General features: G+C 33.0%; 6 protein-coding genes across 11 annotated transcripts in view; 3 read left to right on the forward strand and 3 right to left on the reverse strand.

The window, feature by feature from the left end:
- Positions 1 to 84: 84 nt before the first annotated feature.
- Positions 85 to 3,596, reverse strand: LOC135836040 (DDB1- and CUL4-associated factor 8). The gene is made up of 11 exons (XM_065350614.1): positions 3,421 to 3,596; positions 2,579 to 3,287; positions 2,393 to 2,500; positions 2,110 to 2,318; positions 1,775 to 2,036; positions 1,436 to 1,674; positions 1,145 to 1,340; positions 908 to 1,067; positions 698 to 825; positions 501 to 629; positions 85 to 410 (listed from the first exon to the last, which is right to left on the reverse strand). Exons 2-11 carry the CDS (start codon positions 3,242 to 3,244, stop codon positions 306 to 308), a joined length of 2,202 nt encoding a protein of 733 aa, XP_065206686.1. The 5' UTR covers positions 3,245 to 3,287; positions 3,421 to 3,596; the 3' UTR covers positions 85 to 305.
- A 765-nt stretch (positions 3,597 to 4,361) lies between these two features.
- Positions 4,362 to 5,776, reverse strand: Ak3 (Adenylate kinase 3). 2 transcript variants are annotated; one of them, XM_065350633.1, is made up of 2 exons: positions 5,618 to 5,776; positions 4,362 to 5,495 (listed from the first exon to the last, which is right to left on the reverse strand). In XM_065350633.1, exon 2 carries the CDS (start codon positions 5,406 to 5,408, stop codon positions 4,752 to 4,754), a length of 657 nt encoding a protein of 218 aa, XP_065206705.1. In that variant the 5' UTR covers positions 5,409 to 5,495; positions 5,618 to 5,776; the 3' UTR covers positions 4,362 to 4,751. The 2 variants fall into 2 exon arrangements, with proteins under 2 accessions (XP_065206705.1, XP_065206704.1); XM_065350632.1 differs by lacking the exon at positions 5,618 to 5,776 and having other exon boundaries at positions 4,362 to 5,611.
- Positions 5,777 to 6,166: 390 nt separating this feature from the next.
- LOC135836054 (palmitoyltransferase ZDHHC7-like) lies at positions 6,167 to 7,990 on the forward strand. The gene is made up of 5 exons (XM_065350634.1): positions 6,167 to 6,542; positions 6,662 to 6,801; positions 6,877 to 7,006; positions 7,097 to 7,255; positions 7,373 to 7,990. Exons 1-5 carry the CDS (start codon positions 6,421 to 6,423, stop codon positions 7,596 to 7,598), a joined length of 777 nt encoding a protein of 258 aa, XP_065206706.1. The 5' UTR covers positions 6,167 to 6,420; the 3' UTR covers positions 7,599 to 7,990.
- LOC135836060 (mediator of RNA polymerase II transcription subunit 29-like) lies at positions 7,984 to 13,260 on the reverse strand. 3 transcript variants are annotated; one of them, XM_065350642.1, is made up of 5 exons: positions 13,039 to 13,260; positions 8,748 to 8,878; positions 8,601 to 8,662; positions 8,436 to 8,520; positions 7,984 to 8,356 (listed from the first exon to the last, which is right to left on the reverse strand). In XM_065350642.1, exons 1-5 carry the CDS (start codon positions 13,076 to 13,078, stop codon positions 8,144 to 8,146), a joined length of 531 nt encoding a protein of 176 aa, XP_065206714.1. In that variant the 5' UTR covers positions 13,079 to 13,260; the 3' UTR covers positions 7,984 to 8,143. The 3 variants fall into 3 exon arrangements, with proteins under 3 accessions (XP_065206714.1, XP_065206715.1, XP_065206713.1); XM_065350643.1 differs by lacking the exon at positions 13,039 to 13,260 and adding an exon at positions 9,297 to 9,417; XM_065350641.1 differs by lacking the exon at positions 13,039 to 13,260 and adding an exon at positions 8,967 to 9,067.
- On the forward strand, positions 9,493 to 22,494 carry LOC135836041 (ATP-binding cassette subfamily G member 4-like). Of its 2 annotated transcripts, XM_065350616.1 has the most exons (14): positions 9,493 to 9,776; positions 13,717 to 13,844; positions 17,112 to 17,229; positions 19,054 to 19,243; positions 19,549 to 19,694; positions 19,785 to 20,023; positions 20,127 to 20,288; positions 20,614 to 20,643; positions 20,720 to 20,982; positions 21,070 to 21,238; positions 21,330 to 21,430; positions 21,515 to 21,670; positions 21,762 to 21,947; positions 22,036 to 22,494. In XM_065350616.1, exons 1-14 carry the CDS (start codon positions 9,748 to 9,750, stop codon positions 22,192 to 22,194), a joined length of 2,076 nt encoding a protein of 691 aa, XP_065206688.1. In that variant the 5' UTR covers positions 9,493 to 9,747; the 3' UTR covers positions 22,195 to 22,494. The 2 variants fall into 2 exon arrangements, with proteins under 2 accessions (XP_065206688.1, XP_065206687.1); XM_065350615.1 differs by lacking the exon at positions 9,493 to 9,776 and having other exon boundaries at positions 13,391 to 13,844.
- A 2,886-nt stretch (positions 22,495 to 25,380) lies between these two features.
- The window catches only part of LOC135836063 (ATP-binding cassette subfamily G member 4-like), a 37,364-nt gene continuing 35,263 nt past the window's right edge, over positions 25,381 to 27,481 (forward strand). Inside the window, exon 1 of one of the 2 annotated variants that reach the window (XM_065350645.1) lies at positions 25,381 to 25,799. The gene's annotated coding sequence lies outside the window, so the exon portion shown is untranslated. Of the gene's footprint in view, positions 25,800 to 26,686; positions 26,997 to 27,481 lie in introns of those variants that run through there. The other variant, XM_065350646.1, reaches the window with a different exon arrangement.

The following is a 27,481-nucleotide window of genomic DNA, read 5'->3' on the forward strand; positions in this document are numbered from 1 at the left end:
ATTTTGGAATGTAGGCTCCAGGATAGCGCTTTAAAATACTAATAAACATCGATTAAGTTGATGAAAACAAACATCATCTAGGTATTCAGTAACGATACATCTTTATTTTATACAAAAAAAAGTTGACATTTCAAACTTGACTACGACGAGTTGTTTGAAAAAACAGTATGCCAAGCTCTACGCGTGCTCGACAAAGCACATTTAATTTTTACAAAAAAACAACATAATACACGAATTACAAAAAAAAGAAGTAAAAATATTGGTATACGTAGATGAATACAGGTATGCTTTGGTACAGAAAGTAATCAAGCTCGCCTGGCACTAAACAGAAAATAAAAGAAATCAACTTGCGCTTGATCACTAGTAGTAAATGTGTTATTACGTTTATAATACAAATTCTTTTTCACGACCTGAAATTCAAAGGAAATATGAATATAAATCGTCATTACTTCGTAAGTAAAAACATATGTATTCGATAATAATTTCAGCATTCAAATTACTTTTTGAAATTCTTTCTTGCTAGGAATATCTTCACATTCCGTCGATAACGGCATCCATATTTTTACATCGGAATCTAATCCACTAGTAGCTAGTACAGGAAATGAAGGATGAGGTTCCAAACAATTGACCTGAAGAAGAACATAATGAACATACCTCTAAAATAACAAGATAACTATTAAAAAAATTCGAAACTCACAATATCTTTATCCCCTTTCATCCACTGTACAACCGCTTCAGATTTTTTATCCCAAATGTATATGTAACCACAGTCAGATCCTGAAACCACAAATTCGCTCCGAGGCCCAAAGAAATTCACTCCTTTAACTATAACAGAGAATACAGTATGTTTTACGATGTAATCTCGCATGGCACCCAAATGAAAATTTAGGCAAGAAATGCCACGTACTTGTGGTGATATTACGATGTCCGTCGTAACGGAATGCATATTTGGAAGGATCATTAGAATTGAATAAAAATACATCGTTATCGTTGTACGATGCAAGGATTTCTGTGCCATTGTGGTTATACACAGCACACGTTACTGTTGTCAACGTTTCTTCTTGATCCTGACAACAAAGTTAACAATAGAAATCGTCGATTATTTAGTTCGGCTTGCGCAAAAAAGCATTGCTACTATACTCACTGTGGAATCACAGCCCACGCGAAATTCTTTCACGGGTTTCTGTCTTTTCGATGAAATGTTTCTTTGGTCGTAAAGACGAACTTTATCGCAACTTCCACCTACGATGAATTCATAATTTTTAACTGGATTACAGTGTATACTATACAAACAGATGGTAGCCATCGGATTCAGGCGATGTCCGTGAACTTTTAAAAATCTGAAAAAAATCATGTTTCATGAAATGTGATCAATTTTCAGTCTCAGGTACGAAACATTGGAACATCTACTTCGCCATGATGGAAAAAACCGTACTTGGAATTAAACGTATCGCTGTCTCTGAGATCAATAGAATAAACAACTCCATCTTCTCCAGCAGTGAGAAATGAATCTGGCATTTGTGGTTGCATAGCTATCTTGTGAACCGGTTTCTCGTGTTTCGTTATCTTTGAGGTACTTTTCAGACCGCATCCATCGAGTAGACATTGTCTAACTTGCTTGTCTTGACCACAGCTAATTAACGTTCTATCATTGCTGTTTGGTACAAATTTTGCCTGTAAAAAATGAAAGTAAATTAGGAATATTCAAAACAAGTAATGAATATTAACTAAATTCTACACGGATAAACATTGTTAAGTTACGATAGATAATTACTTGAAAGACATTGGCGGTATGGCCACTATCAAAATGTAACAGATTTTTGTTTTCAGCCCAATTCCACAAACTAACGTGTTTATCGTCAGATGCACTGATCAATATATTTCCGATATCATTGAAGCTGAGAGTGTTTACGCAACCATGGTGTTTTTTCAAAGATTTGAACAATTCTAAACGCTGAACCATTCTTCGGGATCCATAAGCTTTACTCTCGAAATTTGAGCAATGCCTTCGTTTACCATCTCCACTATTGATTTGTCTACATTGACCAAAAAAACAGCGATATAATGATAATAATAATGAACGAATAAAACTATCTCAATTTTCCTCACCTGAGCAAGATTTCTTTTGGAAAAGAAAATTTATCAGCAGGCAGAGTTTTTTTTAGCACAGGTGGTGGTGTATCATCGTCAGTTTCAGAATTCTGTTCATCCTCACTATTGATTCCTTCGTGAGTTACTAAACCGAAATTATCATCATTCTCACTGAGAAAATCACTTGAGGAGCTTGAACTATCACAGCTACTAGTATCTTCTGAACTCTACAAAATGAAATTGGTAGATCAGTATTGGAAATAAACGAAACAAATACCAAGAAACAAGTACTACAACTTACATCATCATCGCTAAATTCTAGACTCATTCTTTTTTTCCTTCCGAGATTTAAATTAAAAGGATTCATTTTCTCCTTGCACGATTTGGATGCACTTGACGATGGCTTATTCTATGATTCAGATTTGAAAATAGGAGCATTAATCGACTACATAAACAGACGAGTTTACAAACCGAGACTGAAAATTACCTTAGATGATTTTTCACCTTCAGAAGTGCTCGGAACAGGTTCACAATCTACGGAAATTGAATCTCCTGAGACGACATTAGCGGTGGTTTGAGCACAACCATCAGTGGAAGATGACGCTTGTTCTTCGTTTTCTCCTTCAGATGAATTCCCATTCCTTTCCTCAGCTGAATTTTCATTATTTTCTTCGGCTGAATTTTCATTCTTTTCTTCAGATGAATTTTCTTTTTTTTCGTCGCATGAATTTTCACCTTTTTCTTCAGATAACATTTTCTCGTTTTCTTTTAATGAATCCTCGTTTTTTCCTTCAGATGAACTTCCAGCATTCATCTTCGATTCAAGAGAACATATATTATTTGAAGCATCATCAAAGTCAAATAATTTCATAACTTTATGGGATGTTTCCTCAGAGTTTGATTCCATTTCACCAGAAAATTCTCTCTTCTTCGTTTTACTCTCTGAATGCGAATGAGCAATACTTTCCACACAAGAAATAGATTTCTTTGTGTTTGATTTGACAAAGTGATTGAATTTTGGGAATTGATCAGGTTTTAAAGCACCAGTTCTCTCCAAAATATCAACTCCAGTTCTCGACAAGTTGTCCTTTTTATTTTCGTTGCCCTTGCTTTCATTCATACAATCAGCTTCCGAGTTCTCAGATAATTCCATATCTTAGAAACGTGACATATTACAGCTCAACAAAACAGTCATCCTGAAATTTGTTACGCAAAAGATCAGATAAACTTTTCGGCAACCACTATATAAAACATTAAACATCAACAAAGTAAATGCGTATATGAGAAGAAGTATCTATTTCTTCTTCTTGCTGTTTCAGTTTCACTCACTTGAATGTTTCAGAAAAATTTCATGAACTGAACAATTTTGAACAAATTAATCATAACCTATCGATAACTTTACTTTTCACCTTTCATCAAAACTTTCTGTTCGAAGTCGAACAACTTGAAAAAATTCCATCACAAAAAATAGTACAAACGTAAGAGACATTAGACAAAATTGGAACAGAAAACAACAAAAATAAACCAATCCGATTGTGTCGATTCAGTGTAAGTACATTCTTGAAATTAAAAAGTAATTTTTTGTCTTGCTGAAAATTTTGAATGAAAAAAAAAAAAAAAAAAAAAATATGGTCCGATTCAAACTTGAATGATCGTATGATTAATGGTACGATTAATTTAATAATCATAATGAATTTATAAAAATCAGGCAACATGCTAGAAATAAATATTCCGATAAGCTTCAATTGAAAATTCTTTAACGTTAGATGGGTTACCTCTCTGGACATCTAAATTCGTAGTGACAAACGTAAAAATTACGATTTACTGAATTGGATGAGCCAATTGAAGAAATTCAGACATATTAAAAGACAATAGGAGTGTTCAAGTGCTCTCCAGAAAGTTGGAAAAACCTCCAGCAATTACAGAAAACGTAAAATTTTTTTGCAGCAGTCTGTAGTCCATTTTGAGTCCATGAGCGCTCAAAACCCCTAATTTTTTACGGTTTCTCTTTTCTGTAAATTCTGTAGAGCGCTCGAAAACCCTTAATAATACGGAGTTATATTTTTGTAATTTTGAATTTCCTTCAGAGTCATCCCAGATTTTTTTCAATTGATATAAATAGGATACCTAATCAACTTTTGAAAAAGAGAGCACAATACAGATACGATACTTAAGCAGCACAGTTGCGGTTCATCAACATTTTTCTATTTTCTACACGTCGGTGATTTATTTGGTCTCAAGTTCCAGTGAAGTGAAAAAATAAACACTCATTTCATTTTACACGCATCAACGGAAAATGTATTTTATCGCATATAAATAACAAATATATATGAATAACTACCTATGTATAATTATGTTCTAAGTAGAGACGAACAAAATTTTTTTAAAATGAAGTCTTGAATAATCACATCATTATACTGATCACAAAACAACTGAAGGTTTTTGGAAGACATGAAGAATAAATCCGTAAACTAACATATAAAGTATTAACATATTTTTACAATAATAATAAGATATTTCCATGCATCAAAATTGAACGTTCAACCAAGTACCTCTACCTACCCAATAAAACGAAATTATTACTGAATAAATTTTAAACAAAAATCGATGATAAACGAATAATTCCACGTGAATTTTAAACTTCCAACATTCAAAATTTCTTAGTTAGGGTCGATTAATTTAATTTTTTTGAGTAAAAATTGAGATAATTCACTCCAAATTTCTTTAGACGTATTACCTTTAAATGTGTGTAATACATCATTTTTCTTGGAATAAAAATCTATCACTGGATTGATAGTGGCAGAATAGGTGTCTAACCGCTTTTTAACAACATCGGGTTTATCGTCTTCTCTTTGTGTCAGTGGTTCATTCGTTATATCATCGAATCCTGGGGTTTTTGGATCGTTGAAACCAATATTATACACTCTGCCACTCGGTAAATGAATCCATCGACTTTTCAGTCTTTCAATAATTACTTCGAAAGGCACTACCAAATTGAGGACTAAATTGATGTCAAAATCTCGCGACAGTTTCTCAGCTTGAGGTAGGGTACGAGGATATCCATCTAGAAGCCATGGTAACGAGGTTTTATTCAGTTCGCTTTTGATTAGATCATTCATCACATCATCCGACACTAATTGTCCCGACGAAACTTGGCTTTCGATTTTCTTTCCCAGCTCTGTTTTATTGGCTATATTGGTCCGCAAAATGTCTCCGCTAGAAATGTAATTAATTATGAAGTTTTTTCTAATTTTTTCTGAAATAGTACCTTTTCCAGAACCAGGAGCTCCAAGAATAATCGCTCTGATCGAAACCATAGCGGGATCAGCAGATGATATATTGACGAACGATGAATATTTAGCGAGTCGTGATGTATTGAAGTTGAAATCACTGAATTCTTCACACTGCACAGCAATGACACAACAACAGATTATAATATTTCTAATCATTGTGAAAACTTATTATTACGCGATTATTTAGGATACAAGCAACACGGGTAAACTTGATCTTTGAAGTTTGTACTTACAAGAATTTATTGCATTCCGTTTGGTGTTTTATATACGCTGGATTTAATCAAATTCAACTTAATTAAATCGATAACGAAATTGAAATAATGTGAAAATTGTGAAAATTAACAGAAGATGATAAGACAAGGATAAAAATGATAACGAAATTCCTTTTTCTTTCATTTCCTTTAGCACCATAAAAATGGCAATACTGTTTATGCAAAGTGATTTTAAAGCTCTTTAATACAAGTATGGAAATAGATTATGCTCTCAAGAAAGTCTTAGCATTTTACGTATGTATTACGTACTGCGCATGGCAGGTTGGTGTCGTCACGCGGTGGAGGTGGGTGGAGCAACCAATGGGGTGCAACGTTGTACGTGAACAGCTGATTTGATGCTTGCTCGCGCACTGCGCAGTACGTAAAACTTACGTAAAATCCTATGACTTTCTTAAGAGTATAATCTATTTCCATACTTGTATTAAAGAGCTTTAAGTGATTTTAAAGTGATTTGATTGGCTGTCGTGGAAGGAGTTGGGCCAGGGTGAAGAGGGGTGTTTTGTTAGTATTTTTGATAAAAAAAAAATATGGGAATAATGTATGATTACGTTTTTTAATATTTTATCCCGTTTTTGTATTACTTAGCTTCGAGAATTTGTGTCGTTTTAAATTATTTTTTGAAAATGAAATAAGTAACATTTTAAAATGAGATGCATTCGGTTGAATTCATTCGCGAAAATTCGTATTTTGCTGTTACTACCATGTAGCTCGTGAAAAATACATGAAAATAACCTGATGCATTTGATATTACATAATTACATAATATGTCTGTTTCCCTGAAAAAAGATCCTTGTGGCTATATTTGCATTTGTTTTACGTATATGTCTCTTATATACGCAGACTATGTTGTCATTAAATGGATAGTTCTTCAGACTATGCAAGACAGGTATCGTCATGTGTGTTAGATCATTTTTTGGGCTGAACAGCGGAACTTATTTCCATCTATATGTATCTTAAGACTTTACTCTTCGTATGAAATAATAATAAACTTTGTAATATTTTCAGTTTATGGGGACCATTCAACGTGGTATTATTCAATAGCTTAATACTCTTATTGACTCTATCACATTTCAGGGCTATGTGCTCTGATCCTGGTGTGATTCCTTTACCTCAGACTAAAATGGATTTTTCTGATATCTATGCTGGTAAGCTATTATTTTTAAGGGTACATTTATTGAGGTAATATCATCTGAATTTAATGAGCAATTTGCTCCGAATAGCTAGTAAAGAACCGTTGAATCAAGATGATTGGACGGTCTGTACCAGGTGTGAAACTTACCGTCCACCAAGAGCACATCATTGTCGAATTTGTCAAAGATGCATTCGTCGAATGGATCATCATTGTCCTTGGTAATTGGCAAATGTACATCATGTACATGTTGGTCGCATAGATTTAGTATTATTTCAGGTTACTTATTGTAATTGTTTGACGGTTTTCAGGATCAATAATTGCGTTGGCGAATTAAATCAGCGATTCTTTATTCAATTCCTAATGTATGCTGGTGTTTTAACTATCTACACATTGCTTTTGGTCACTGCTTCTTGGCTAAAAGAATGTCCTTCGTGTAGTCAAGAATATAGTATTAGAGAATTACGCGTGTAAGTGGGGGAAAAAATGAAAATTTCATTAATTTATTAAAAGTTATTATTTAAAATCATTACTGCAGCTTTTATTTTACGTGAGCCCTGTTTAATATAATGCTTGTAATTTTTCAGATTTCACAGTATTGCTTTGGTGCTGGAGAGTATTCTGTTTGGAATTTTTGTAATTCTGGTTCTGCATGATCAGCTTCAATCACTTTCCAATGACGAAACATTAATTGAAGAATTTTATTCTGAAAATCGAAGACATATCGCTAAACATAAACTACTTTTTTGGAAGTTATGCAAAAGCCCTAATATTACAAGAAACTTCATTGGAAAGCAGTTGCACAATGTGTGAACGATAAATAACCTCGAGGAATTTCACAAACCTGAAATTTATTGCTAAATCAAGCTTTTTGTTTCTATTTTTTATCGAATTTTCGCATCTTTGAAGCTTTTTCCTAAGAGTGATAAAGTTACCATACATATATTCCTGTATATGTAATTCCGAAAAATAATTTTTAAAACTTATGTGATCACTGATCAGTGTGCGAATTGTTAGCTTTTTTAAATTAATTTTTATTCGAGTTTTTATTTATCATTTGTGAAGCTTGTTTGATTTTTTTTCGTTGCGCGCACGATAACTGATGTTTCCTACTTACCTATATGCAATGAATTAAGATCACACATATCGATGTCTTCATTTTACTGCGGCATTATTTTTATAATAAAATTATCCCGTGTTTTTTATTTTTCTCATGTTTATTTCGAAATAATGAGCAATAACGAATTAAAACGCACAGAATATGTATAAAAAATAATTACAATGAACCCCTTATCATGCAGTAAATATCACAGAAGTACGGTCGGTGTAGAGATAATCAACCTCGAAGAAATTTCATCCTATTCGTTAGGACCGATATTTTGGGAAGCATTCAAAAGTAAGTCATGAACTTCTTTTAGGTATGAAATCTGAGAACGTATAGAAGTTACATATTGAGGATACGATAATGCGTTATTGTCTTGAGGATGCGGTTCAATCCTATTGGGCGCCACCGGCAGAGGCAAATACCGCTGATTACTAGCACTCTGTTGATAGCATTCCATAGCTGTTTTCTGAAATTTAAAAAAAACTATAGGTTAGTCATGAGTTCTTGTAAAATCCAAGTAAATGTAATACACAGTTGAATCTTACCAAATTGTATTCAATTTGATCGCAAATAGCAAAGAATTCTTCGATAGATTTATCAAGACGAGGTATCTGAGCATCGTTCGCTTTTCTAAAATACATTTACTAGTTTAATAAAATGATAAATAATGGAGAAATGAAATGTAAATTACCGCTAATCAATGAACGTACAAAGATCCCGAGTCTATCAAGTTGTTGGCTTGGATTGTTTGAGCAGCTGTTCTCAGTGTACTCTGAAAATAATTACAGAAAAATTATTTCTCAAGTCTGATTCGTAGCATTAATGAATGGATAATATGTACTATAAAAAATACTTACAGCTAAAATATCTCTCAGTTGAGGTGTGAGGATTTTTACTTTGCTTACGTTATCAATTTTATCTTGTTGTTGAACTGGATTAGCTTGCATGATGAAAGTTTTTCTGCAGGATAGGATGACTGAATTGAAATCTACAGAGTGACAGTTGAATAATTGAAAATAACAATGTAATACAATTTACATTCGAGCTAATTAGCCTAATTTTTTCAATATAATTACAATTTATAAAAATTCTTAAAATTCGATCTTGCGAATCTTGAGCCTGGGACTCAAAAAAAAAACGAAAACAAATGATCGAAATTTTATTGATAGTATTGTACATTCAAGTGATAAGTTTACGAGTCAGCATTATTTTGTATGGATTTCATTTTTTTTTTTTTTTTTTTGACAAAAAAGTGGCATGGAAATTGACAAAAAATATTAAATAATAGTTTTGTTACTTTTGTTCCGGCTGTTCCGGCATATTGCAATAAACAGTGCTTTTTAATTTCAATTAATTATTTAAATAATATCAGCTCTTCTTCTCTTCTACAACACAACTCAACTTACAAAGTTCACAAAATTACAATTTGGGAAGTCCTGCGCAAAACAGTGTTTCCAAATGCTACCGGTTTTCCTCGTGCCCGTTTCCCCCCCAAAACTGAAAAGTAGGGCAACGAACGATCAAAACAAAAACAATTGGTCATGTTCATGTATTTTTGAAGATGATTAAAATAAATCATTAGTGTTTTAGTGGTTGTTGAGTGAAGGTGGTCATAAACTCGTGCTGGACTGATTGTGATTTTACTGGTGAAGTGGAGATAATTTTGTCCATCGTGGTGCATTATTTCGTCCAATATTTCCTCTGAATTGAATAATTTTTTGCTAAATTAGAACATTTTTTTTTCATTCAACATGAGTACGTTTATTAATTGGTTGAATTTGGAAAACTGCGAATTGTGAATTAAAGGTTATTTGCTCGGTGATTTTCCATTGACGTTCGTCAATCTTTCTCTTAATCATGGATTCTTTCCTCTTGAATAACAATAAGTAAGTGTTTTTCGCTTTCCTCTCGTATCGAATCTCTTATCACTTAGGTATCACTTATCAGTGTGTTTGCGAACTTTCTGAGTTCATAAGTCGAAAATGGGAAGTTAGCCAGTATTACTCGTATTGCTAGGGTTCGTATTGCATACTTCGCATTTTTGTGCTTATTGTATGTCTGTGAGAACCAAGAGTACCAAGTGCCACTTGTTGGTTACGATCGAAAAATAGGGTCATTAACCTCTTGAACTAGGCATCCAACTATGGAATTGATGTTTCTAACAGTATCCTATAAGTTCAGTATGATTAATATTCCACTCCGGAATTCAACTTCAAAGTTGGTTATTTTGACTTGTAATATTTACACGAAAAGAAAATACTTCGAAGGTGGTTTTTTGATTTTTGAGCATTCGGTCATTAATAGGTAGGTACTTATCATCGCCAACTTTTCTCGCAGCAGAAAATGACTTTCCGATTTTAAAATCGCCACCTTGAACGATGGATGTACTATAGTAATGAATATAATCTAAAATTATAACCTGTGAAAGAAATAATTAACCTGAACATCAAACATACAACTAGGCCTATTCCTCATTTCGTAGTTCGCTGTTATTATACGATTTTCTTATGACATTGTCCGCGTTGTCAATGATTTCTAGATTTTTTTAGCTCACTAAAAAAATATTCGAGAATATTCAGCAAATATCTGAATTTGAAACGATATTATCTACTCGCATGATTTCAGTACCTACGAGTATTTCAAAAACTTTTTATGTGAAAAGTTCCATAAGGCAAGTTGTACTCGTGTCGTTTTCACATCATCTATGATCAAGTGTATTGTCTGTGTGGAAATTTTAGAATACTTAATGTTGTTTTTGAGCTACGAATTGTAATCTCAGTTAATTGACGATACCATGAAGCAATCAGATCATATCTTTGAAGGAAATAATGCCCATATGTACTACATAAATCCACTTCCATGAAATATTTTAATAACGAATAGAGCGTACAGTATTTATACTTTCGCTGTGATTAGAACAGTGGCTCTGTCTACTCTGTCGTAGTCTAGAAAGTAATTTTGCATGTTTTATATAACGATGGTCGTTGGATTTCGTAAGACATGTAGTCAAAACCAGTTCTGTAATATTACAACATCTGTAGGTACAAAAAATGCTGTGGTACAAATTCGCTACGATACCACGAAACAAATTATTTCTCAATTGGGAAACGACAAAATAAAAATTTGACGTTTGAGAAAATACTATAAATGTAGGTACCATTGTACCTAGGTAGGAATATTTTGGTGTGGTACCTAAGTTCATTTTTCCTGTCATCAATTTTCACTTGTGATGATAAAATACTTCAGAAAATGGGAATTCTTTGTTTAAGTTTAAAAATTTGAATTCAAAACCAGTAGGTAGTAGGTACTAGGTAACCTAGAGATATTTTAAAATATTGATTTCGTTCTTATTTGAATGTGTTTGTTAGTGAAAAGTAGAATACTATTGCTGACGTCAATCGAGTACCCAAAATTTCGTATAATCGTAGGTCCAATGCCAATTTTTAAAAGAAGTTTCTCAAGCGAAATGTTTTTGAACTCGTATTGAAATTTTGATCAGAAAAAATAACTAACAAGAGAACTTCTTGACTCCAAAATCTTCCATTTGAACGAAACTTGAATAGGTTGAAAAATAATCTCAATGAAAAACGATCTTCCAATTTTCTGCTGCAGCAGTTATTTTTTCGATTTTTGGTGAATTTTTGAAATTTTTGTTGTACGGACTGAATCCGGGATTCTAGCGAGCAAAAATTTTTTAGATTGAATTTACCGATTATGTATGTACATTATTAGAAAAGTAGAAAAATAAATTATTTGTCCAGAATCTCGGATCTGGCCATATAATGATATCGCAGTCGATACGATATCAGTAACACATCCTTTTGGCTAAAATTTCTGCTACCAAAGTACATGGTCGAGAGGTATGGCAATTTTTCCAATTCAACAATCCTATATGTGACGCCGCGTACGAAAAGGTGACCCCGAGCAAAAAAATTGATTTTTGGTTTATTTATTATTTTTATGTAAAATTAGCCGTACAATCCGATAAAACCATCGCCAGTTCGCTATCTTGACGTTTAACCTGTGAAAAATGGCTCTAAAGTGAGGTAGCTCCAAAAAAAAATCGGCAAAAAAATTTTTTTTTTGTTTTTTTTTTCAATATACGTTGAAAAATTGCTGATGAAAATACTTTTTGAAAAATGGAAAAAATGTTTCAAAAACTTTTAAACGCGTTTTTCTCAAAAACTACGTTTTTTCTCGGGGTAACCTTTTCGTACGCGGCGTCACATATATCATATAAGTATGTATAAGACAGCAGTAACTATGTGGAACAAAAACTTCAAAAATCGAAGAATTCACTTCAGCAGGATGAAAATTGAGGCATGGAGGTTTCTTGAGGTCCTCTTTCGACCTATTCAAGTTTCATTCCAATTGAAGATTCGAGTACATTTGAAAATTTGATTGCAATTTTTACTCATTTCAAATCGGTTTTACTCAAAGGGGAGGGGTGGCGATTCGTAAACAGTCCTCTATAAATTAAAAAAAAGGGTCTTCCAACGTGTTTTTTTTTTTTTTTTTTCATTGATATCTGATGAATTACAATGCTCGTCTTAGCTTCAGTTGAGCAATCAAACATGTGGATTGCGATATTAATGACTGTATGCACGAGGTACATAAAACGATATTTCTTTTGAGGTCAATATTGCCATTCACTTTTGCTCGCTCAGGCTGGATGAATGCAATTTTTCTTGTTAACTAATGTTAATGAATAACTGCAGGAAAAAAAAACTTAGCTGTAATTCTGTAAAACGAAAAAGTATGATTTTATTGCCTTTCGAAAAATTAAAAGTTTCCAGAAGAATTTTTATTAAAATTTTTGTCACATTTGAATTTTTGAACATTAATTCTGGTAGTATCACGTTTAAAAATGAATAGGCAAAAAAGCTGAAGAAGTCACATGCAATATCGTCTCTGAAATTTGTGTCTCACTTGAATTTAAGCTTTGGTAGGTATAGATATGGTATAGGTAGCTCTTTTTATTTTGAAGTACCTGCATATGTTTATTATTGTTTGGTCTACCTACCTACCTACCTACCTACCTACCTACCTACCTACCTACTTACATATGTAACATAAAGTCACAGGTATGCAATGTAACTGATTACGATAACAAAAGCATATTAGTTACGTGAAATTTATGCACCTTACCTTTCAACGAATTATAAATTCGTGTTTTTATTCTAGCCATTCACGTTAGGACAAAGTCCACTTCGAAAGCTCAAACACAATTGAAAAATTCAAACACAACACGTTCACTCTTCTATCACTTAGTTCAATTACTGGCGTTTGTTTTTTTTGCTTTTTGTTTTGAAAGTACATATAAAAAATGTGCAAGTATAGGAAGATGCAAGGATGGCAGCTTCTTCGCGGTGAACAATTTTTTCCTATCGTTGTACGAGGTTTTCCATAAGTAATAGTTGTTTTTTCGCGGTCATTTTTCAAGATCAACTCTTTTACATACATAAACACTAGGATTTTTGCCTTCCTGGTTAGCTCGTTGATTGGAAATGATTTTTAGTCTAGCTCCGACAGGCAAACGATTACCGTGAAATGTAGCGTTTAGTTTGTTTATTTATTTTATTTATTTATTTATTTATTTATTTATTTTTTCGTATCACGGAGCACTACCGAAATTTGAGTTTTTATTTTTCAATTACGGAGTGAATACGGTTTCCTGTAAAATTCTACGTCGGTTATTCCTTTCGAAGATTTAATTTTCTTTTCGTATACCTATACAAGTCGAGTCAGAAAAATGGTCTTAGAAATGCAGAACAACGTTAATGATGCCTCAAATGTCAACTTATTGTCGAATACCGTTGGTTCTAGGGGCAGTTCGGTCAAGATCACCATTACACCATGTCAACCGAAAACGTTGACCCATCTGCCGAAAAGGCCCCCGGTCGATATTGCCTTCTCAGATCTCAAATACACGGTCGCAGAAGGACGCAAAGAACGTGAGTATTTTGATATTTTGATTTGTTTTTCATCATTCTAGACTTGATTTATACGTATAAAATGAGAATACACATATGGGATACGAATGCGTGTATATAATTGATATAATCATTGCGAAGGTCGTTAAAGCAATTTTTGATGCGCTGCATGGATATTATTTAAGAATGTTGAAGCTTCGAGATTCGGGAAGATGGTTTTTTATATGTTTTGATAATTGGTCGACTAATGTACACGCCACTAATGAGTATTTTTGCTCTGATTATTCTTATATGTGGTTGTGGTGTCATATTATGGATACGAAGTGATAGCTATATAGGTGTTGTTATGGCGTCATTCGATTGTTTGGAATTACGTATTAGGTAGGTACATAACAAACTCTTCTGAATCACACAAAAAAAAATTGAAAGAGCATCCAACAATCTACCACCAGACCAAATTTCAAAAGCTGAATTTCATTTTTGAATTTTCAACAAAGTTTTAAATATGCCAATTTCCAAGGCAAAATCAAAATTTGATAAACTTCGAATGGAAAGTAGAAAATCAAGTGTAGCCTGTTGTCGATTTTTGTATTTCCCTCAGGGATAAGGCCCGGCCCAGGACCAAGACCCGAAACTCGAAAAAGCCCCGATTATTTCCTTGAAGCTCGAATGTCCAAGCCCCAAAACCTGAAAAACTGTAACCTACAAATCCCTAGCCCGAAGCCCGAATCCTTTTCTTCTGAAAACCAAGCCCAGAACGTAAGCCCTGAAACCCAAACTGTGATCACAAAAAAAAATTTACAACTTCGACAAAAAGTTTAATATTTCAACTTTCAAGGGGTTTTTGGTACATTATGTATACTCCCAAGCCCAGAAGGTGAGCCCCGAAACCCAAACTGTGATCAGTGTGATTTGAGCTTTTCGGGGCTTTGTGAATTTTGTAAATTTCTATTGTAATTACCGTTCAGTGCATCTCAGAACTTCAGCAAAAAGTTTAATATTTTAAGGGGTTTTTGGTACAATATTCTGTAGATAATTCAGTGTTCTTTGAAAAATGATACTTGAAAATATGAAAAATTTGGACATTAATTGAAAATTCCAAAAAAATTAAATTAAATTCTGATTAAATAATAATTAAAAAAAAATAAAAAAGAACAGTTCCAAAAAGCAATCGGAATCTGCCCAGAAAATCAAATACGATTTTACTTTATTCTTCAATAAAATTGCAATTTCAAGCCCCAAAGAGTCCCGGAAAGCCCTGAACACTTCATTCAAGCCCTGGACACTAAGCCCTGAAACTCAAACCCAAAGTTTCCTGGGCCCCAATCCAAGCCCAAGACCTAATAAATTTTTGATTGAAAGCCCAAGCCCCGGAACCCGAAAAAAAATCGTTCGGGGCCGCATCCCTGATTTTCCTGCGCTGAAAAGATTCTGAATTTTATTTTGGCCTTTTTTTGTGGCACTTTCTCCAAAACTAAAAATACATATAAAAATTTACTGAAGGCTCTAAATGGGCTGAGAGACACTATAAATTGATTTAGGAGATAAAAAATAAGGTATAGACCAAATTTCTGCTTTTGACTTTAATTTTAATCAATTTTGATGTTTCTTATGGGAAATGCATCACATAAATTTTTCAAAAATTCGCCAAAATTTGGAAAATAAAATTCAATAATTTGAAGTATGATTTCATGGTGTACCATATAATAGAGGTGATATAAAGACTCTTTGTTCTCTGCATGAACTACATACACGAGTAGCCAAGCTTTTCAAACACCAAGTATTCATCATCTTTTTTTAGAGGAATACGACGAGGATTTTTGTAGACTGCATTACTGCTGTCTGGGTATTAATGTCCTCCAGGTATGGAAATTACTTGCATCAGAGGTCAACTACCTTAGTTGTAGACCTTACTTTATGTTCAGCCTCTTGCTCTAGGTATTACTTCGGACTTTGTAAGTTATTTTTACTCCACGCTCGAAACCTTGAGAAGATGAAGGGCAAAAGCCATTTTTTTTAAATGGGAGGATAGGGAGGAGGTGCTAAAACTTCTTCTAAAGAAAGCAAATTTGAAGAAGAAGAACGAGATTATGATACTTGCATTTAGTAAGCTTTTGTGGAAATTTTAATTTTGATAATTTTTTTCTTTCATGAACGACGTAGCATTCAATTTCAAAAATTCGCAGTTGCCCCGATGAATTAAATTGTTATAAAAAATCTAAGATTTTCTAAATATAAGGTAATTAAATTACCTACCTATGTGGATTTCTGAAAAACAAATCTGAAATTTTAGACTACCTAAAGCAAAAAGTCTAGTTTTTTGTTATGAAATTGCATCAAACAAAAATTTTTCAATCCCACATCCATAAATTTCTTTAGGATCCTTGAAAGATAAAAATGCCCTAAAACATGGAATTCATTTCCCTGTGTTGATCACTTTAACAGTCGCAAGAATGAATTTTTACATTACCTATGTACTTGGGTAAGTCGAAATTGGGCCAAAACGCAATAAGATCTCGAAAGGCTTTTAATTTTGAAAAAAAATTATTTTAGAATTTGAGAAAAATTACGAAAGTCACATAAGTAATGAGTACATTAGATTGAGGCAGGCTTTCATTTATCAATCTATTCATGTTGATTTTTGTTTGACTCCAGTTTTGAAATGAAAAAAAATTGAAAAAATTTTCTTGCTTAGTGAAAGTTGGTTAAAATATGTCAGCTGTAAAATTCCATTCGTGCTTTGAGGCAGTTGAGCTCCTTTTTTGCAAAAATTTGAGGATCAAGAGAATGATGGATATTTTATGTATTATTTATATTCAAGTGGGTACCTACTACCAGAACCTTTCCTATAAGAAAAAGACCCTGTCGGTCATTTTGAAACCAATTTCAAATTTACAGTTTCTTTACTGTTTTATTCTACTCATACTTAATTACACATTGTTATTAATTCTTCGAAATTGTCCTCTGGGTGTGCGAGGCAAGTGAATTAACAAACTAGGTTATTGACACAGTTGTAGTTCGTAGTCCACTGGCTGTGCTGAGTACTTGTTTTGATGAAATTCAACATCTCTGGTTATTATGTAATCAATGTCGTCTCATTATATGGTTCTAAGATGAGAATGGAATTTTAGTTTTCACTGAACAAACGTCTAAATGCCATCTGGCAAAACACCATCTGCATAATGAATAAACTTGCTAATTTGATGGAAAATTCACGATAAAATTTATTTATGTTTTTACCATGTACGAATTTCAACATCTTTTTTTCTTTTTGACTTTTTTTCACAGGACAAAAAACAATCTTGAAGTCTGTAAGCGGTCGTTTACGTTCCGGCGAATTGACCGCTATTATGGGTCCTTCCGGAGCTGGAAAATCCACCTTGTTGAATATTCTTACTGGATACAAGTGAGTTTTACTTTTTACTAATCGAATCTATGACGTGGGACTTATAGATCCCTACGAGTACGACTACATAATACCTACGTTCCCATATACCTAGTCATAGACGTAGTCTACACACGTTCAAGTTCCCGAATAATTAATCAACATGTTATTACGTTAATGAAGTTCGGAATTATTTTGGCATGAGTCGTGTAGTTTGTATTTAAACACAATCATGAAATTTTTTAGGAAAACGTATCGAGGTACATACCTAAAAAAGTTGAAATAAATCAATGGTACATCACAAACTTATATTTATGAACCTACTTGATGTGGTATTTGTTAGAGAAACAAGGAGAAAACGTATAGACAACGATGCATCGTCGTGAAATAATGGTTTCTAAAAACATTTTGTTGCGACGTCTCTCCACGAGACTGATCACAACCTTGCATCAGGGGTAATTAGATCTCTATTGATAATGATTTTGGCGATGGCGATGAGGATAAACTCGGACGTGTGTGTTTGTGTGGAATGGAAGTAGGTACTAGGTAGCTGTGTATTTTTCCCTCTAACATTGACCCAATTAAATGTAAAAATTCAATGACCCAAAAATATATCTACTACCTGTATGAGAATCTATAACCAACGTAGATATACAGGTATAGGTTTATAGATATGAAACTGTCTTCAAGTTTTGTTATCACTGTACCGAGTACTTGGCGAGAAGATCTTCGTAATTATTTAGACGCTTGATGTAACGATAAAAATACATAGGTATCAGTTTTGAAAAGTTGTCGTACTTGTTAGTTCATTTGCGTACCTGCTAAGTTTATATTCCCTTCCGACCTATCGAATGTATATTTCCTTATTTAAATCTATGCACCTACTGTAGATATATCATGTCCGTAATTAAGGTACTAGACGAAAACTACTGCATTACAAAAATTCTTGTTTAATTTAATCGTCGCAGAATCGCAAATTCAATGACATTGACTGTTTTTTTCCTTTTTTTTTATATATATATATTACATATATCGAGGCCTCGTATTTATAAAATTCTTGCGATTTCCTCATCTTTTTTTCAAATTATATTGTAATTTTTTTTTTCTTCATTTTCATCAATCAGGAAAGAAAGATCACTTTTTGGTGAACATTCTCACTGCTACCTTATACTGATCATTTTTTCCCCTTCGAAACCTTGACGTTTTTTAGATTCTCACGAGTAGGTAGTAGGTACACTTGAATCTTAAATTAACAAAAAATTGTAGGTACCTACCGGTTGGTTCCTTAAAAATAGAAAATTAGTCAAATTTCAAATTTTACTTGGTAAAATTATTATTTATCCGTCATTGAAAATTATAATTCCTTTTCAATATTTGGCAGAGACGTTTCGAAAATTAACAATTTTTCCACTCATATGTATGTCTTAAGATGTAAATGGTAGTAAAAAAATACCTCAACCTTGAACCTACCAACTAAAAATAAATCAAAAGAGCGATCGAACTTCACGAAAAAAAATGTGAGTAGGTAAGTCTTCATAAATCTCAGATTTTGAGCGTTCATTTTTAAAATTCGACCCCTGGGATCCCCTAGTCTCCCAATTTTTGGAAAAAGTACTGAGCTAAGAAGATAACATTATCGAGTCGAATCTATAAAATAAATAGATAAGTATTTCTCCAGAATATTGGTAGGAATCAAAATGCCACACCATATTTTTCCAATTTTTTGAAACTTTTATATTTTTTCCGAAATTGCGGGGGAGTCATATCTGAAAAAATAATCTCATGCAAATTCATCACTTCAGTAATAGAAAAACAACTGAACTCGGCCTAAATTATAATTTTCAGAACCTCCGGCATGGAAGGATCTATCACGATTAACGGATTCGAAAGAAATTTGAGCCATTTCAGAAAATTATCATGCTATATCATGCAAGATAATCAATTACATGGAAACTTGACCGTTGAAGAAGCCATGAAAGTTGCCACATCTCTTAAGCTTAGTTCAAATTTGTCTAAAACACATAAAGAAGAAGTTGTAAGTATCTGTCTCTTTTTACGTATTAACATTTAATTTTTGTAGTAGGTACCTATTAGTACTCCGTATTACGAAGTGCCAATATAGGTATTTGGTGTTAAACGAGTAATCACGGTTTAAGGCCGACGTCCCCGTTACCGTACTCATTATTGCGAAGTAATTATCGTAAATAATGTTGTACCTACCTACGTCGAGCAAAATCAAATATTGTTATTGAAATTGGAATTATAATTATAAATCATCCAATCATTGAGTAATTTGTCAATAAACTTTCATTTTTCTCATTGTACCTACGCTTATTTCAGATTCAAGAGATATTGGAAACTTTGGGGCTACAAGATCATAAAAAAACGCTGACTAGTAATCTGTCTGGAGGTCAGAAAAAACGTTTATCGATTGCTTTGGAGCTAGTAAATAATCCTCCTATTATGTTCTTCGATGAGCCAACTAGGTAACGTACCTAGCTCTTTTGAATTTTCTCCGAACTATATCGAATGATGATACTGATGTACGAATACCTATGTCTTTTTACTTTACACAGCGGTTTAGATAGCTCATCGTGTTTTCAATGTATCTCATTACTGAAATCTCTTAGCTGCGGCGGACGTACCATTATCTGTACGATTCACCAGCCTAGTGCTCGTTTATTCGAAATGTTCGATCATTTATACACCTTAGCTGAAGGGCAATGCGTGTATCAAGGCTCGATCCAACAATTGGTACCATTTTTGGGTACTTTAGGTCTAAAATGTCCGAGTTACCATAATCCAGCTTCATTTTGTAAGTACACGCTTATCTGTCGAATTGAGAAATAAAACTATGTACGTAGGTACTTTAGGTAATTGCGAGCTCGTTTCGCGAATTCATTTTTTGTTTGTTGTAGTAATCGAAGTGGCGTGCGGAGAATACGGTGATAATGTGAAGACATTAGTTACTGCTATTGGAAATGGCAAATACGACGTTCAAAATGGTAAGCCATTCCCGAACCAAGAACCTAACACAGAAGCATTAAATAATCAAAATGTCAACGACACTCCGAAAAATGGTAACTATTGTTCTTACAGGTACCTACTTACTTACTACTCTAGCGAACCAATTTATAAATGATTTTTTTGCTTTGACTGTACTCGTACATACCTATCCAACTGCTACATTTTTATTGGATTTTTTTGAATATTATTCGATGCTAAGGGATCTATTTTACTAAATAAATGAAAGATGGATTAGATATTATAAAAAGTAAAATTCAATCAAGATTTTATTTATATGAAAAATTTTAAAAATTTTCTGTTTTGCCCGTATACCTATAGGTGTATATTATAGTAGAATACGTACCTATTAATGAAATCATTGTTTAAATTTTATTTCAGGGGAACTGATGAAATATAATAATGACAAAGGTATACGCTCATTATCATTTTTTTTCATAGCCGTACTTGCCAGTACTTAACTAATACCGAATTATTTTTCATTTAGCTAATGAAAAAGACATCTCAATCCTCATCGATTCTACAGGAAATGGCGACACCAAAAAAGAAAACAAAGTAAACGATAAAATAATCAAAAAAGAACAGAAAGAATTTGAAAAACAACAGAAGAAAGAACAAAAACAAAAAGACAAAGCTGATCAATCGTTACTTAAAACACAATCGGGTGTTAAACGAAGATACGCTATATCTGAATTTACCCAGATGTGGATTGTTTTGAAAAGAGCTTTACTGTTCAGTCGTCGTGACTGGGTGAGTACTAGTTTTCAAAAACAGAATATTTTCGAGTTCGTGTTCAAATGCAAATTATTTATTTTACTTTTTTCTTTTCTTTTTCAGACGCTTATGTACTTACGATTATTTGCTCACATTTTAGTCGGATTTTTAATCGGAGCTCTTTACTACGATATTGGTAACGATGGTGCAAAGGTTCTCAGTAACTTAGGATTCCTGTTTTTCAATATGTTATTTTTAATGTACACCTCCATGACAATTACGATTTTATCTTGTAATTATTATTTTTTCGCTACCTATTCATTTCGATTAGAATCACTTTAGAACAGAATTAATTTTTGCGCATTTTTCATTTTTTTTTCAAGTTCCCTTGGAAATGCCAGTCTTGGTAAAAGAACATTTCAACAGATGGTACTCATTAAGAGCTTACTATTTGGCTATCACCATTTCTGATATACCGTTCCAAGTAAGTATAAGTAGTACCTATCAGAAAATACCCCAAAAATGAAATAATTTCTCATATTTTATTTTACATTTTTTATGTTTACAGACTATATTTTGCGTGATGTACGCAAGTATCGTATATTGGTTGACTTCTCAACCGATGGAAATGTTCAGATTTGGTATGTTCATATCAACTTGTTTACTTATATCATTCGTCGCTCAAAGCGTTGGTTTGGTGGTTGGAGCTGCCATGAACGTACAAGTGAGTTGGCGCAATATTTTGTGCGAAGTTATTTGAAATTGGACAAGATTTCATTAAAGATGCTCATTGTTTTATACTTACGTGTTTACAGAATGGAGTGTTTTTGGCACCAGTTATGTCTGTTCCCTTCTTACTTTTCTCTGGATTCTTCGTCAGTTTTGATGCAATTCCAGTGTATCTGCGATGGATAACATATCTCAGTTACATTAGATACGGTTTTGAGGGTACCGCGATCGCTACCTACGGATATAATAGAACAAAACTGAATTGCTTCCAGGTACATATTAAGAAAAAATATGTTTCGTTTGATTAGGTATACTGCGTTCTAATTTTGGAATTGTTCATTTTTTTATTCTTATTCGCAGGAATATTGCCATTTCCGTAATCCGACGACCACATTGAAAGAATTAGACATGGTTGACGCGAAATTCGAATTAGACATCATCGCCCTGATAATCATTTTCTTAGTACTGCGAATTGCAGCTTTCATCTTCCTCAGATGGAAACTGATCTCTGTACGATGAAGATCAACATTATTTTAAGATCTCATTCATAACTTCACGAAGTGATATGTACCTATTGTATATTTTTTAGTTTCTCGTTTTGGTATTGTTTTAACCTTTGCCTTGAGGTTTATTTATTTATTCATTTTTTAAAAATATTTATGTGTGTTTGTGGAAAAATTTTTATATTTGTTATGATCGAAAACTTTTCCTACGTTTCATGTGTGTCGTATTAGTACACTCCAATCATTGCAATGAATTTTTACGACAAATACAAGGAATACTTTTATGGTTACCGCGGAATAAATTTCGTTTTCTTAACGTGTTATTCAATTTATTCTTATTTTTGTATGTACTTATTCTTATAGGGTGTTCCGCCACAGAATGACTTTTTTTTTCACCAGTGACATGGACGACGCGACCCATTCTGAACACAAGTATACATGTTTGCCTTCCCTCGGATTTGAAGGGGCTGCGCTATGCTCTCATATATTTTTTTGTTGTTTTTGATGTTTCAGGGGCAATTTTGACTTTGCACCGTTCAAGAACAATGATAAATCGTAAACCGAAAGTTGCGCTTTGTGACGCTTAATTTCTAAATTTGTTTAAAATTAGGGCTATCTAACAACAAAAAAAGGTGTTCAAAATTCGATTATTATTTTCACTATTTTTCTCAATTAGGCTTAATGTTTCTGGAAGAAAATAGTTTTTTCTTTATAAAGAGACCATCTTTACTCCTCTATTTTGATTAAATGAAAGCTACGATTGTTTGAATTCTGAGAAATTATTTCCAAAAGAGTTCAGAAAATACTTTATTCCTTGAAAATAGGGCAAAATTCATAAAACTGCTGGGAGTACTAATATTTTACTGTCAGTAATGTGTTGATGTTGTTTTATTTCCAATCAAGAAAGTTTTCCTGCATTTTTTTGGAAGTACCTAATTCTACTTGTTTTTTTTTTATTTTAAAAAGTTCATAAAAATATAAATTAGTCACTTGAAGTAAAAAAATTTCATTGCAGGTACCTATATAAATTTTTAATACAGAGGCAAAAATAATGACTCGCTTCAAATGCTATTTTTGTATAAAAATACTTATCTTAAAGCGTAGCTCAATTTAAAATTTCAATAGAAGTTTCCCTAAAAGAATAGGCGAGTGAGTGTTTTCCAATCACATACTTATCGCACCTCGGGAGTAGTACGGCTATATCTAAAAAAAAATCGATTTTGACATTTTTGCATTTTTGGGGTTTGTATGACTCCCCTGCAACCAAAAATAACACTTTGAGTTGGGTACATTATCTAGATCTTGTAAAAAACGCAAATGGCCTAACTAAAAATCCCTACAACATTGCAAGTCGTTTGGAGTTATAAGAGTACATCACTCAAAAAACTCCACCTTTTTTGAGCAAATTTCGTACATACAAAGTGTTAACAAACAGTTTTGATTGTTTTGAATGTTTGTCACGTAGAAATAGTCACAAGAAGTGCATTTTTTATTGGTTTGTATCAAATGGAAATTTTTTTTTAATTGATCACTTTTCAAAAAAATGAATTTGCACATAATGAAATTTTATTTTTTTGAGAAAAATTCAAAAACAAATCACTCTAGAAAAAAACTAACGACATTATGTCGATTGGAAATTTAATTCTCTGCAACTTTGATAACTAGAAATTTTTCGGAAGCTTTCTTTTCGCCTCCACATCAACTTTAATGAAAGGTTATAACTCAAAATGTTTTCCATACATTGAAATATTTCCTCTTTAAAATTTTATTTTTCAAAGTGTTCTTATGCTAGACGAAGGTAGGATACCAAATCTTTAAAATGAGGTGCTATTCATTCCTCACAATTAATTATAAGTTGATAAAAATAATAAAACAAGTTTTTAAAAATTTCACTTTTTTGAGATGTAAACTTATTACTCCCAAGGTGCGATATGGAGCTCAAACTTTTTACTAGATTTTTTTTACGTCATTCTGAAAATTTTCTCTGATACTTCCTCTCAAATTTCTTTGATTTTTCATTTGTACCCAGGGAACAGTCAAATTATCAAAAAAAAATATATATTATTTTAGTTTTGACAGAGTGGATGGCGAACTGCTGATTGATTTTGTTGGTGCTTAAAAATTCAACTTCATAGGGAAAAATTTGAAGACAAACCGTAATTGTTTGCTCATTCATTGTTGAAAACAGCTCAACTTGCGACTTATGTACATTCAATTTGTCCAAAAATGAAAATTCAATGAGATATTGTTTCCGACGTAAGAATGATATACAAATAGGTCTACGAAAATTCATCCTGCGAAATTCATCCCGCGAAATTCATCCTGTGAAAATTAATATTGCCGAAAATTCATATTGGGGAAAATTAATATCGCGAAATTCATCGTGTGAAAATTAATATTGCGGAAAATTCATAGTGGGGAAAAATACGAGTGAGGCGGGTTCATTTCATTCATATCCCCAAGAGCGATCGAACTCAAATAAGTTGCATACTCTAGACAATGGAGGCAAAAATCTGAATGAATTTGTTGACATTAACTGGACGATGTAAACCAAACCACAAATAATAGGTTCTTTCTGTCTTTCTGTTACAGGTGCGATAAATTATTTTACTCCTGTTTTTTGACACTTGACAGATGTACCTACTACCTACTTTTGACTCGATAATGAAAGATGATTTTGTTTTGTAACCTTATCTTATTACATAGGTAATATGTGTTTGTTTCTTCTTTCAATTTTGGAAATGTTCGATAGAATAATGAATTTGAAATATTTACTAAACAAAACAGATGTGTTCATTTTTGAGTGAGCTAAAAGGTAGACTGGTATGGCGAATATTCACAATCAGAAAGGCGTTCATATAAATACCTCGAGTGCTTTTTTATTCTTCTTTTACTAATTAACCTAAATCAGCCTGCCTGCCACCGTTTTCTGTTATTTACTTCATTTATGAAAGATCAAAGTTGTATTCAAAGGGCGCCATACGAATTTTAAATCGACAGCATTTCATATTCGCAAATTACATTGGTTTCTCTCATTCTCTGGTTTTATTTTTATTATTTTTTACCCAGAAAATGTCCATTAAAAGTTCATTTAATTTAGCCTATAATTTTTTTTTTCGTTTAAAATTCTTTCATATAGGCAACACTGCTTTATATCAACAGGGTCTCGAACGGCTGTAAACAAAACATCATGCGTTCGCGACTGTGTAGTAACCGCTAAACCCGTTAGGAGGGGTGTTGAAAAGGTGAGCGAACTTCGTCGATTCAACTTCAAGCGACCATACCCTACAATTGGGGAAGTAAAGCGTAGGATGGATTTGTGCCATTTCGCCGGTTCAACTGTTTAGCGAGCGTGTGTGTGCGGTTTTTTTTTATCAGCAACTGCAGTTTTATCGTGTGTTCGAGTGTGATGCATTGATTGAATTAACTCTGACCAATTGTTTAAACTTTTATTACAAAGTTTTTTAAAAACAAAACGTATTTTTAAATTTTAATTTATCGCAAATTTTTTTTTCATCGCACCTTATGGACTTGTTAATCTACTTTGTTTCCCAGAAGAAGATGTAAGAACATTGAATCCTGTTTGCTTTTTATCATTGATAACGGTATTCTTCAATTGTGGTAAGTTCAAGTACCTAGTTATTACTTAATAGGTGCTGGTAAAATGTATCAGTACTACACTGTTTGCAGTGGGAAAAGTAGCTCAATACCGGCGAGTTTTACCATACAGTATTTTAGTTCTTTACCACACAGTTTTAAGACTTTACCCCACAGTTTTGACACTTTACCTCACAGTTTCACTCTGTACCACAGAACAGAAGTAAATCATGTGCCAATCTGCTAAATACCGAACATCTTACTGTTTTGCATTTAGCGCGTTCAAAATTTCGATTATGTTGAGAAAATGTTGAATCAGTGTAGCACTGATACTTTTACCAGCATCTATTAAGTAAAGTATCTTACTTAACTGTTCGGCAAAGTGCAAGAACACCGACTCGTGTACATTACAGCGCTCGCCTTCGGCTCGCTCTGCAATCTGTACACTCGTCGGTATTCACGCACTTTACCTAACAGTTAAGTAATATACTATTACTTAGTTTATTCAGTTAATTCATAATTGTAGTGTTGGTCGTAATGTGTGATAGCGTGATAGTTTTCAATATTTTCTTGTCGTGTAATAATTGTAATATCAATTAAAACTTCGAGTCGTACAGATTGTTCTTCGTGAACTAAACGGACAGTGATAACGAAATCGAGAGTAGAACGTGCTCGAATATCTAAACAATTATTTATTTTTATCCTACTAGTAGAATAAAACACTACTTTATTCACTCTCGCTAGTCGCTCGAGTGATCAAATGCGCGTTTTCTTCCCACGTTTGGATAAAATATGTTATTCAACTAGTGAAATAAAGTGATTTTCGACGATTTTTAATTACTTCCCTCGCTCTGCTCGGGAAATAAACCTCAAAAATTCTCAAAAATCACTTTATTTTACTAGTAGGATAAAATACCATTAAAGATTCATGTGACGTTGGTGTTGTTGGTGTTTCCTATCGAACTAATGTACACAAAATACGCATTGGATTATTATGTGAAATCACACATGTGTTCTTGGTTGATTTGATAGTGATGAAAAATATGCTTGGGTTCTGTTCGTAGAAACACTTCATCCACCATTCATTCGTATTATTTTGAAATTCGGAAAAAGGTTCGCGAATTTACGATGTGTTAGTTTAATTTAAATTTTTCTTACGAAGAGGACCTAGTACCCTACCTACCTACCTAAGTTGCCTTTCGTGAAACACGAAAACACTGTGTGAGTATTAAACTGCATCTTTTCAATAAGAATATTTTTACAGCATTTTTTAATTCGAATCAATTTTCTCAACGATTCTGTTCATTCAATCTAAATATTATGATGACTCATACATTTCAACCCAAAGAAGGGCAATAGCCTCTTATTCATACGCACGACGATAAGCTGTATAATATTCTTCTAAATATCACCTAGTACCTATGTAACTATAACGACATTGTTCATAATCTCTGAAACAAAGAAGAAAAGTTGTTAAATTATTTATTATTCGTGCAGTGTTTTCTTTTTTGGAAATGAGCTGAAAGAATAAATGTACTCGAACGTACTTGAAATGCGTTAATTATTCCTGTTCAACATTTTAAAATCATGAACTAACCTACTGACGATTACTTTAATGACTTGAGACTTTCCGTTTTCAATTTAATTTCCGTAATGAAAACCTTAAACAATAGGTTCCCCTTTAAAAAAGCTGTCCTGTACGTAGG

Source organism: Planococcus citri, chromosome 2 (assembly GCF_950023065.1).
Source record: "Planococcus citri chromosome 2, ihPlaCitr1.1, whole genome shotgun sequence".
Taxonomy (NCBI): Eukaryota; Metazoa; Arthropoda; class Insecta; order Hemiptera; family Pseudococcidae; genus Planococcus; species Planococcus citri.

Coding starts and splice junctions, on each gene's coding strand:
- LOC135836040 (XM_065350614.1), bottom strand. CDS start 3,244: ATGGAATTATCTGAGAACTCGGAAGCTGATTGTATGAATGAAAGCAAG. Junction 826..907: donor ACATCGTAATATCACCACAA/GTACGTGGCATT, acceptor TCTCTGTTATAG/TTAAAGGAGTGAATTTCTTT. Junction 630..697: donor TGAAAGGGGATAAAGATATT/GTGAGTTTCGAA, acceptor GTTCTTCTTCAG/GTCAATTGTTTGGAACCTCA.
- Ak3 (XM_065350632.1), bottom strand. CDS start 5,540: ATGATTAGAAATATTATAATCTGTTGTTGTGTCATTGCTGTGCAGTGT.
- LOC135836054 (XM_065350634.1), top strand. CDS start 6,421: ATGTCTGTTTCCCTGAAAAAAGATCCTTGTGGCTATATTTGCATTTGT. Junction 6,543..6,661: donor CTTCAGACTATGCAAGACAG/GTATCGTCATGT, acceptor TAATATTTTCAG/TTTATGGGGACCATTCAACG. Junction 7,256..7,372: donor AGTATTAGAGAATTACGCGT/GTAAGTGGGGGA, acceptor GTAATTTTTCAG/ATTTCACAGTATTGCTTTGG.
- LOC135836060 (XM_065350642.1), bottom strand. CDS start 13,078: ATGGCTAGAATAAAAACACGAATTTATAATTCGTTGAAAG. Junction 8,521..8,600: donor TTGATAGACTCGGGATCTTT/GTACGTTCATTG, acceptor AATGTATTTTAG/AAAAGCGAACGATGCTCAGA. Junction 8,357..8,435: donor ATCAAATTGAATACAATTTG/GTAAGATTCAAC, acceptor TTTAAATTTCAG/AAAACAGCTATGGAATGCTA.
- LOC135836041 (XM_065350615.1), top strand. CDS start 13,643: ATGGTCTTAGAAATGCAGAACAACGTTAATGATGCCTCAAATGTCAAC. Junction 17,230..19,053: donor AATATTCTTACTGGATACAA/GTGAGTTTTACT, acceptor TATAATTTTCAG/AACCTCCGGCATGGAAGGAT. Junction 20,289..20,613: donor CAACGACACTCCGAAAAATG/GTAACTATTGTT, acceptor ATTTTATTTCAG/GGGAACTGATGAAATATAAT.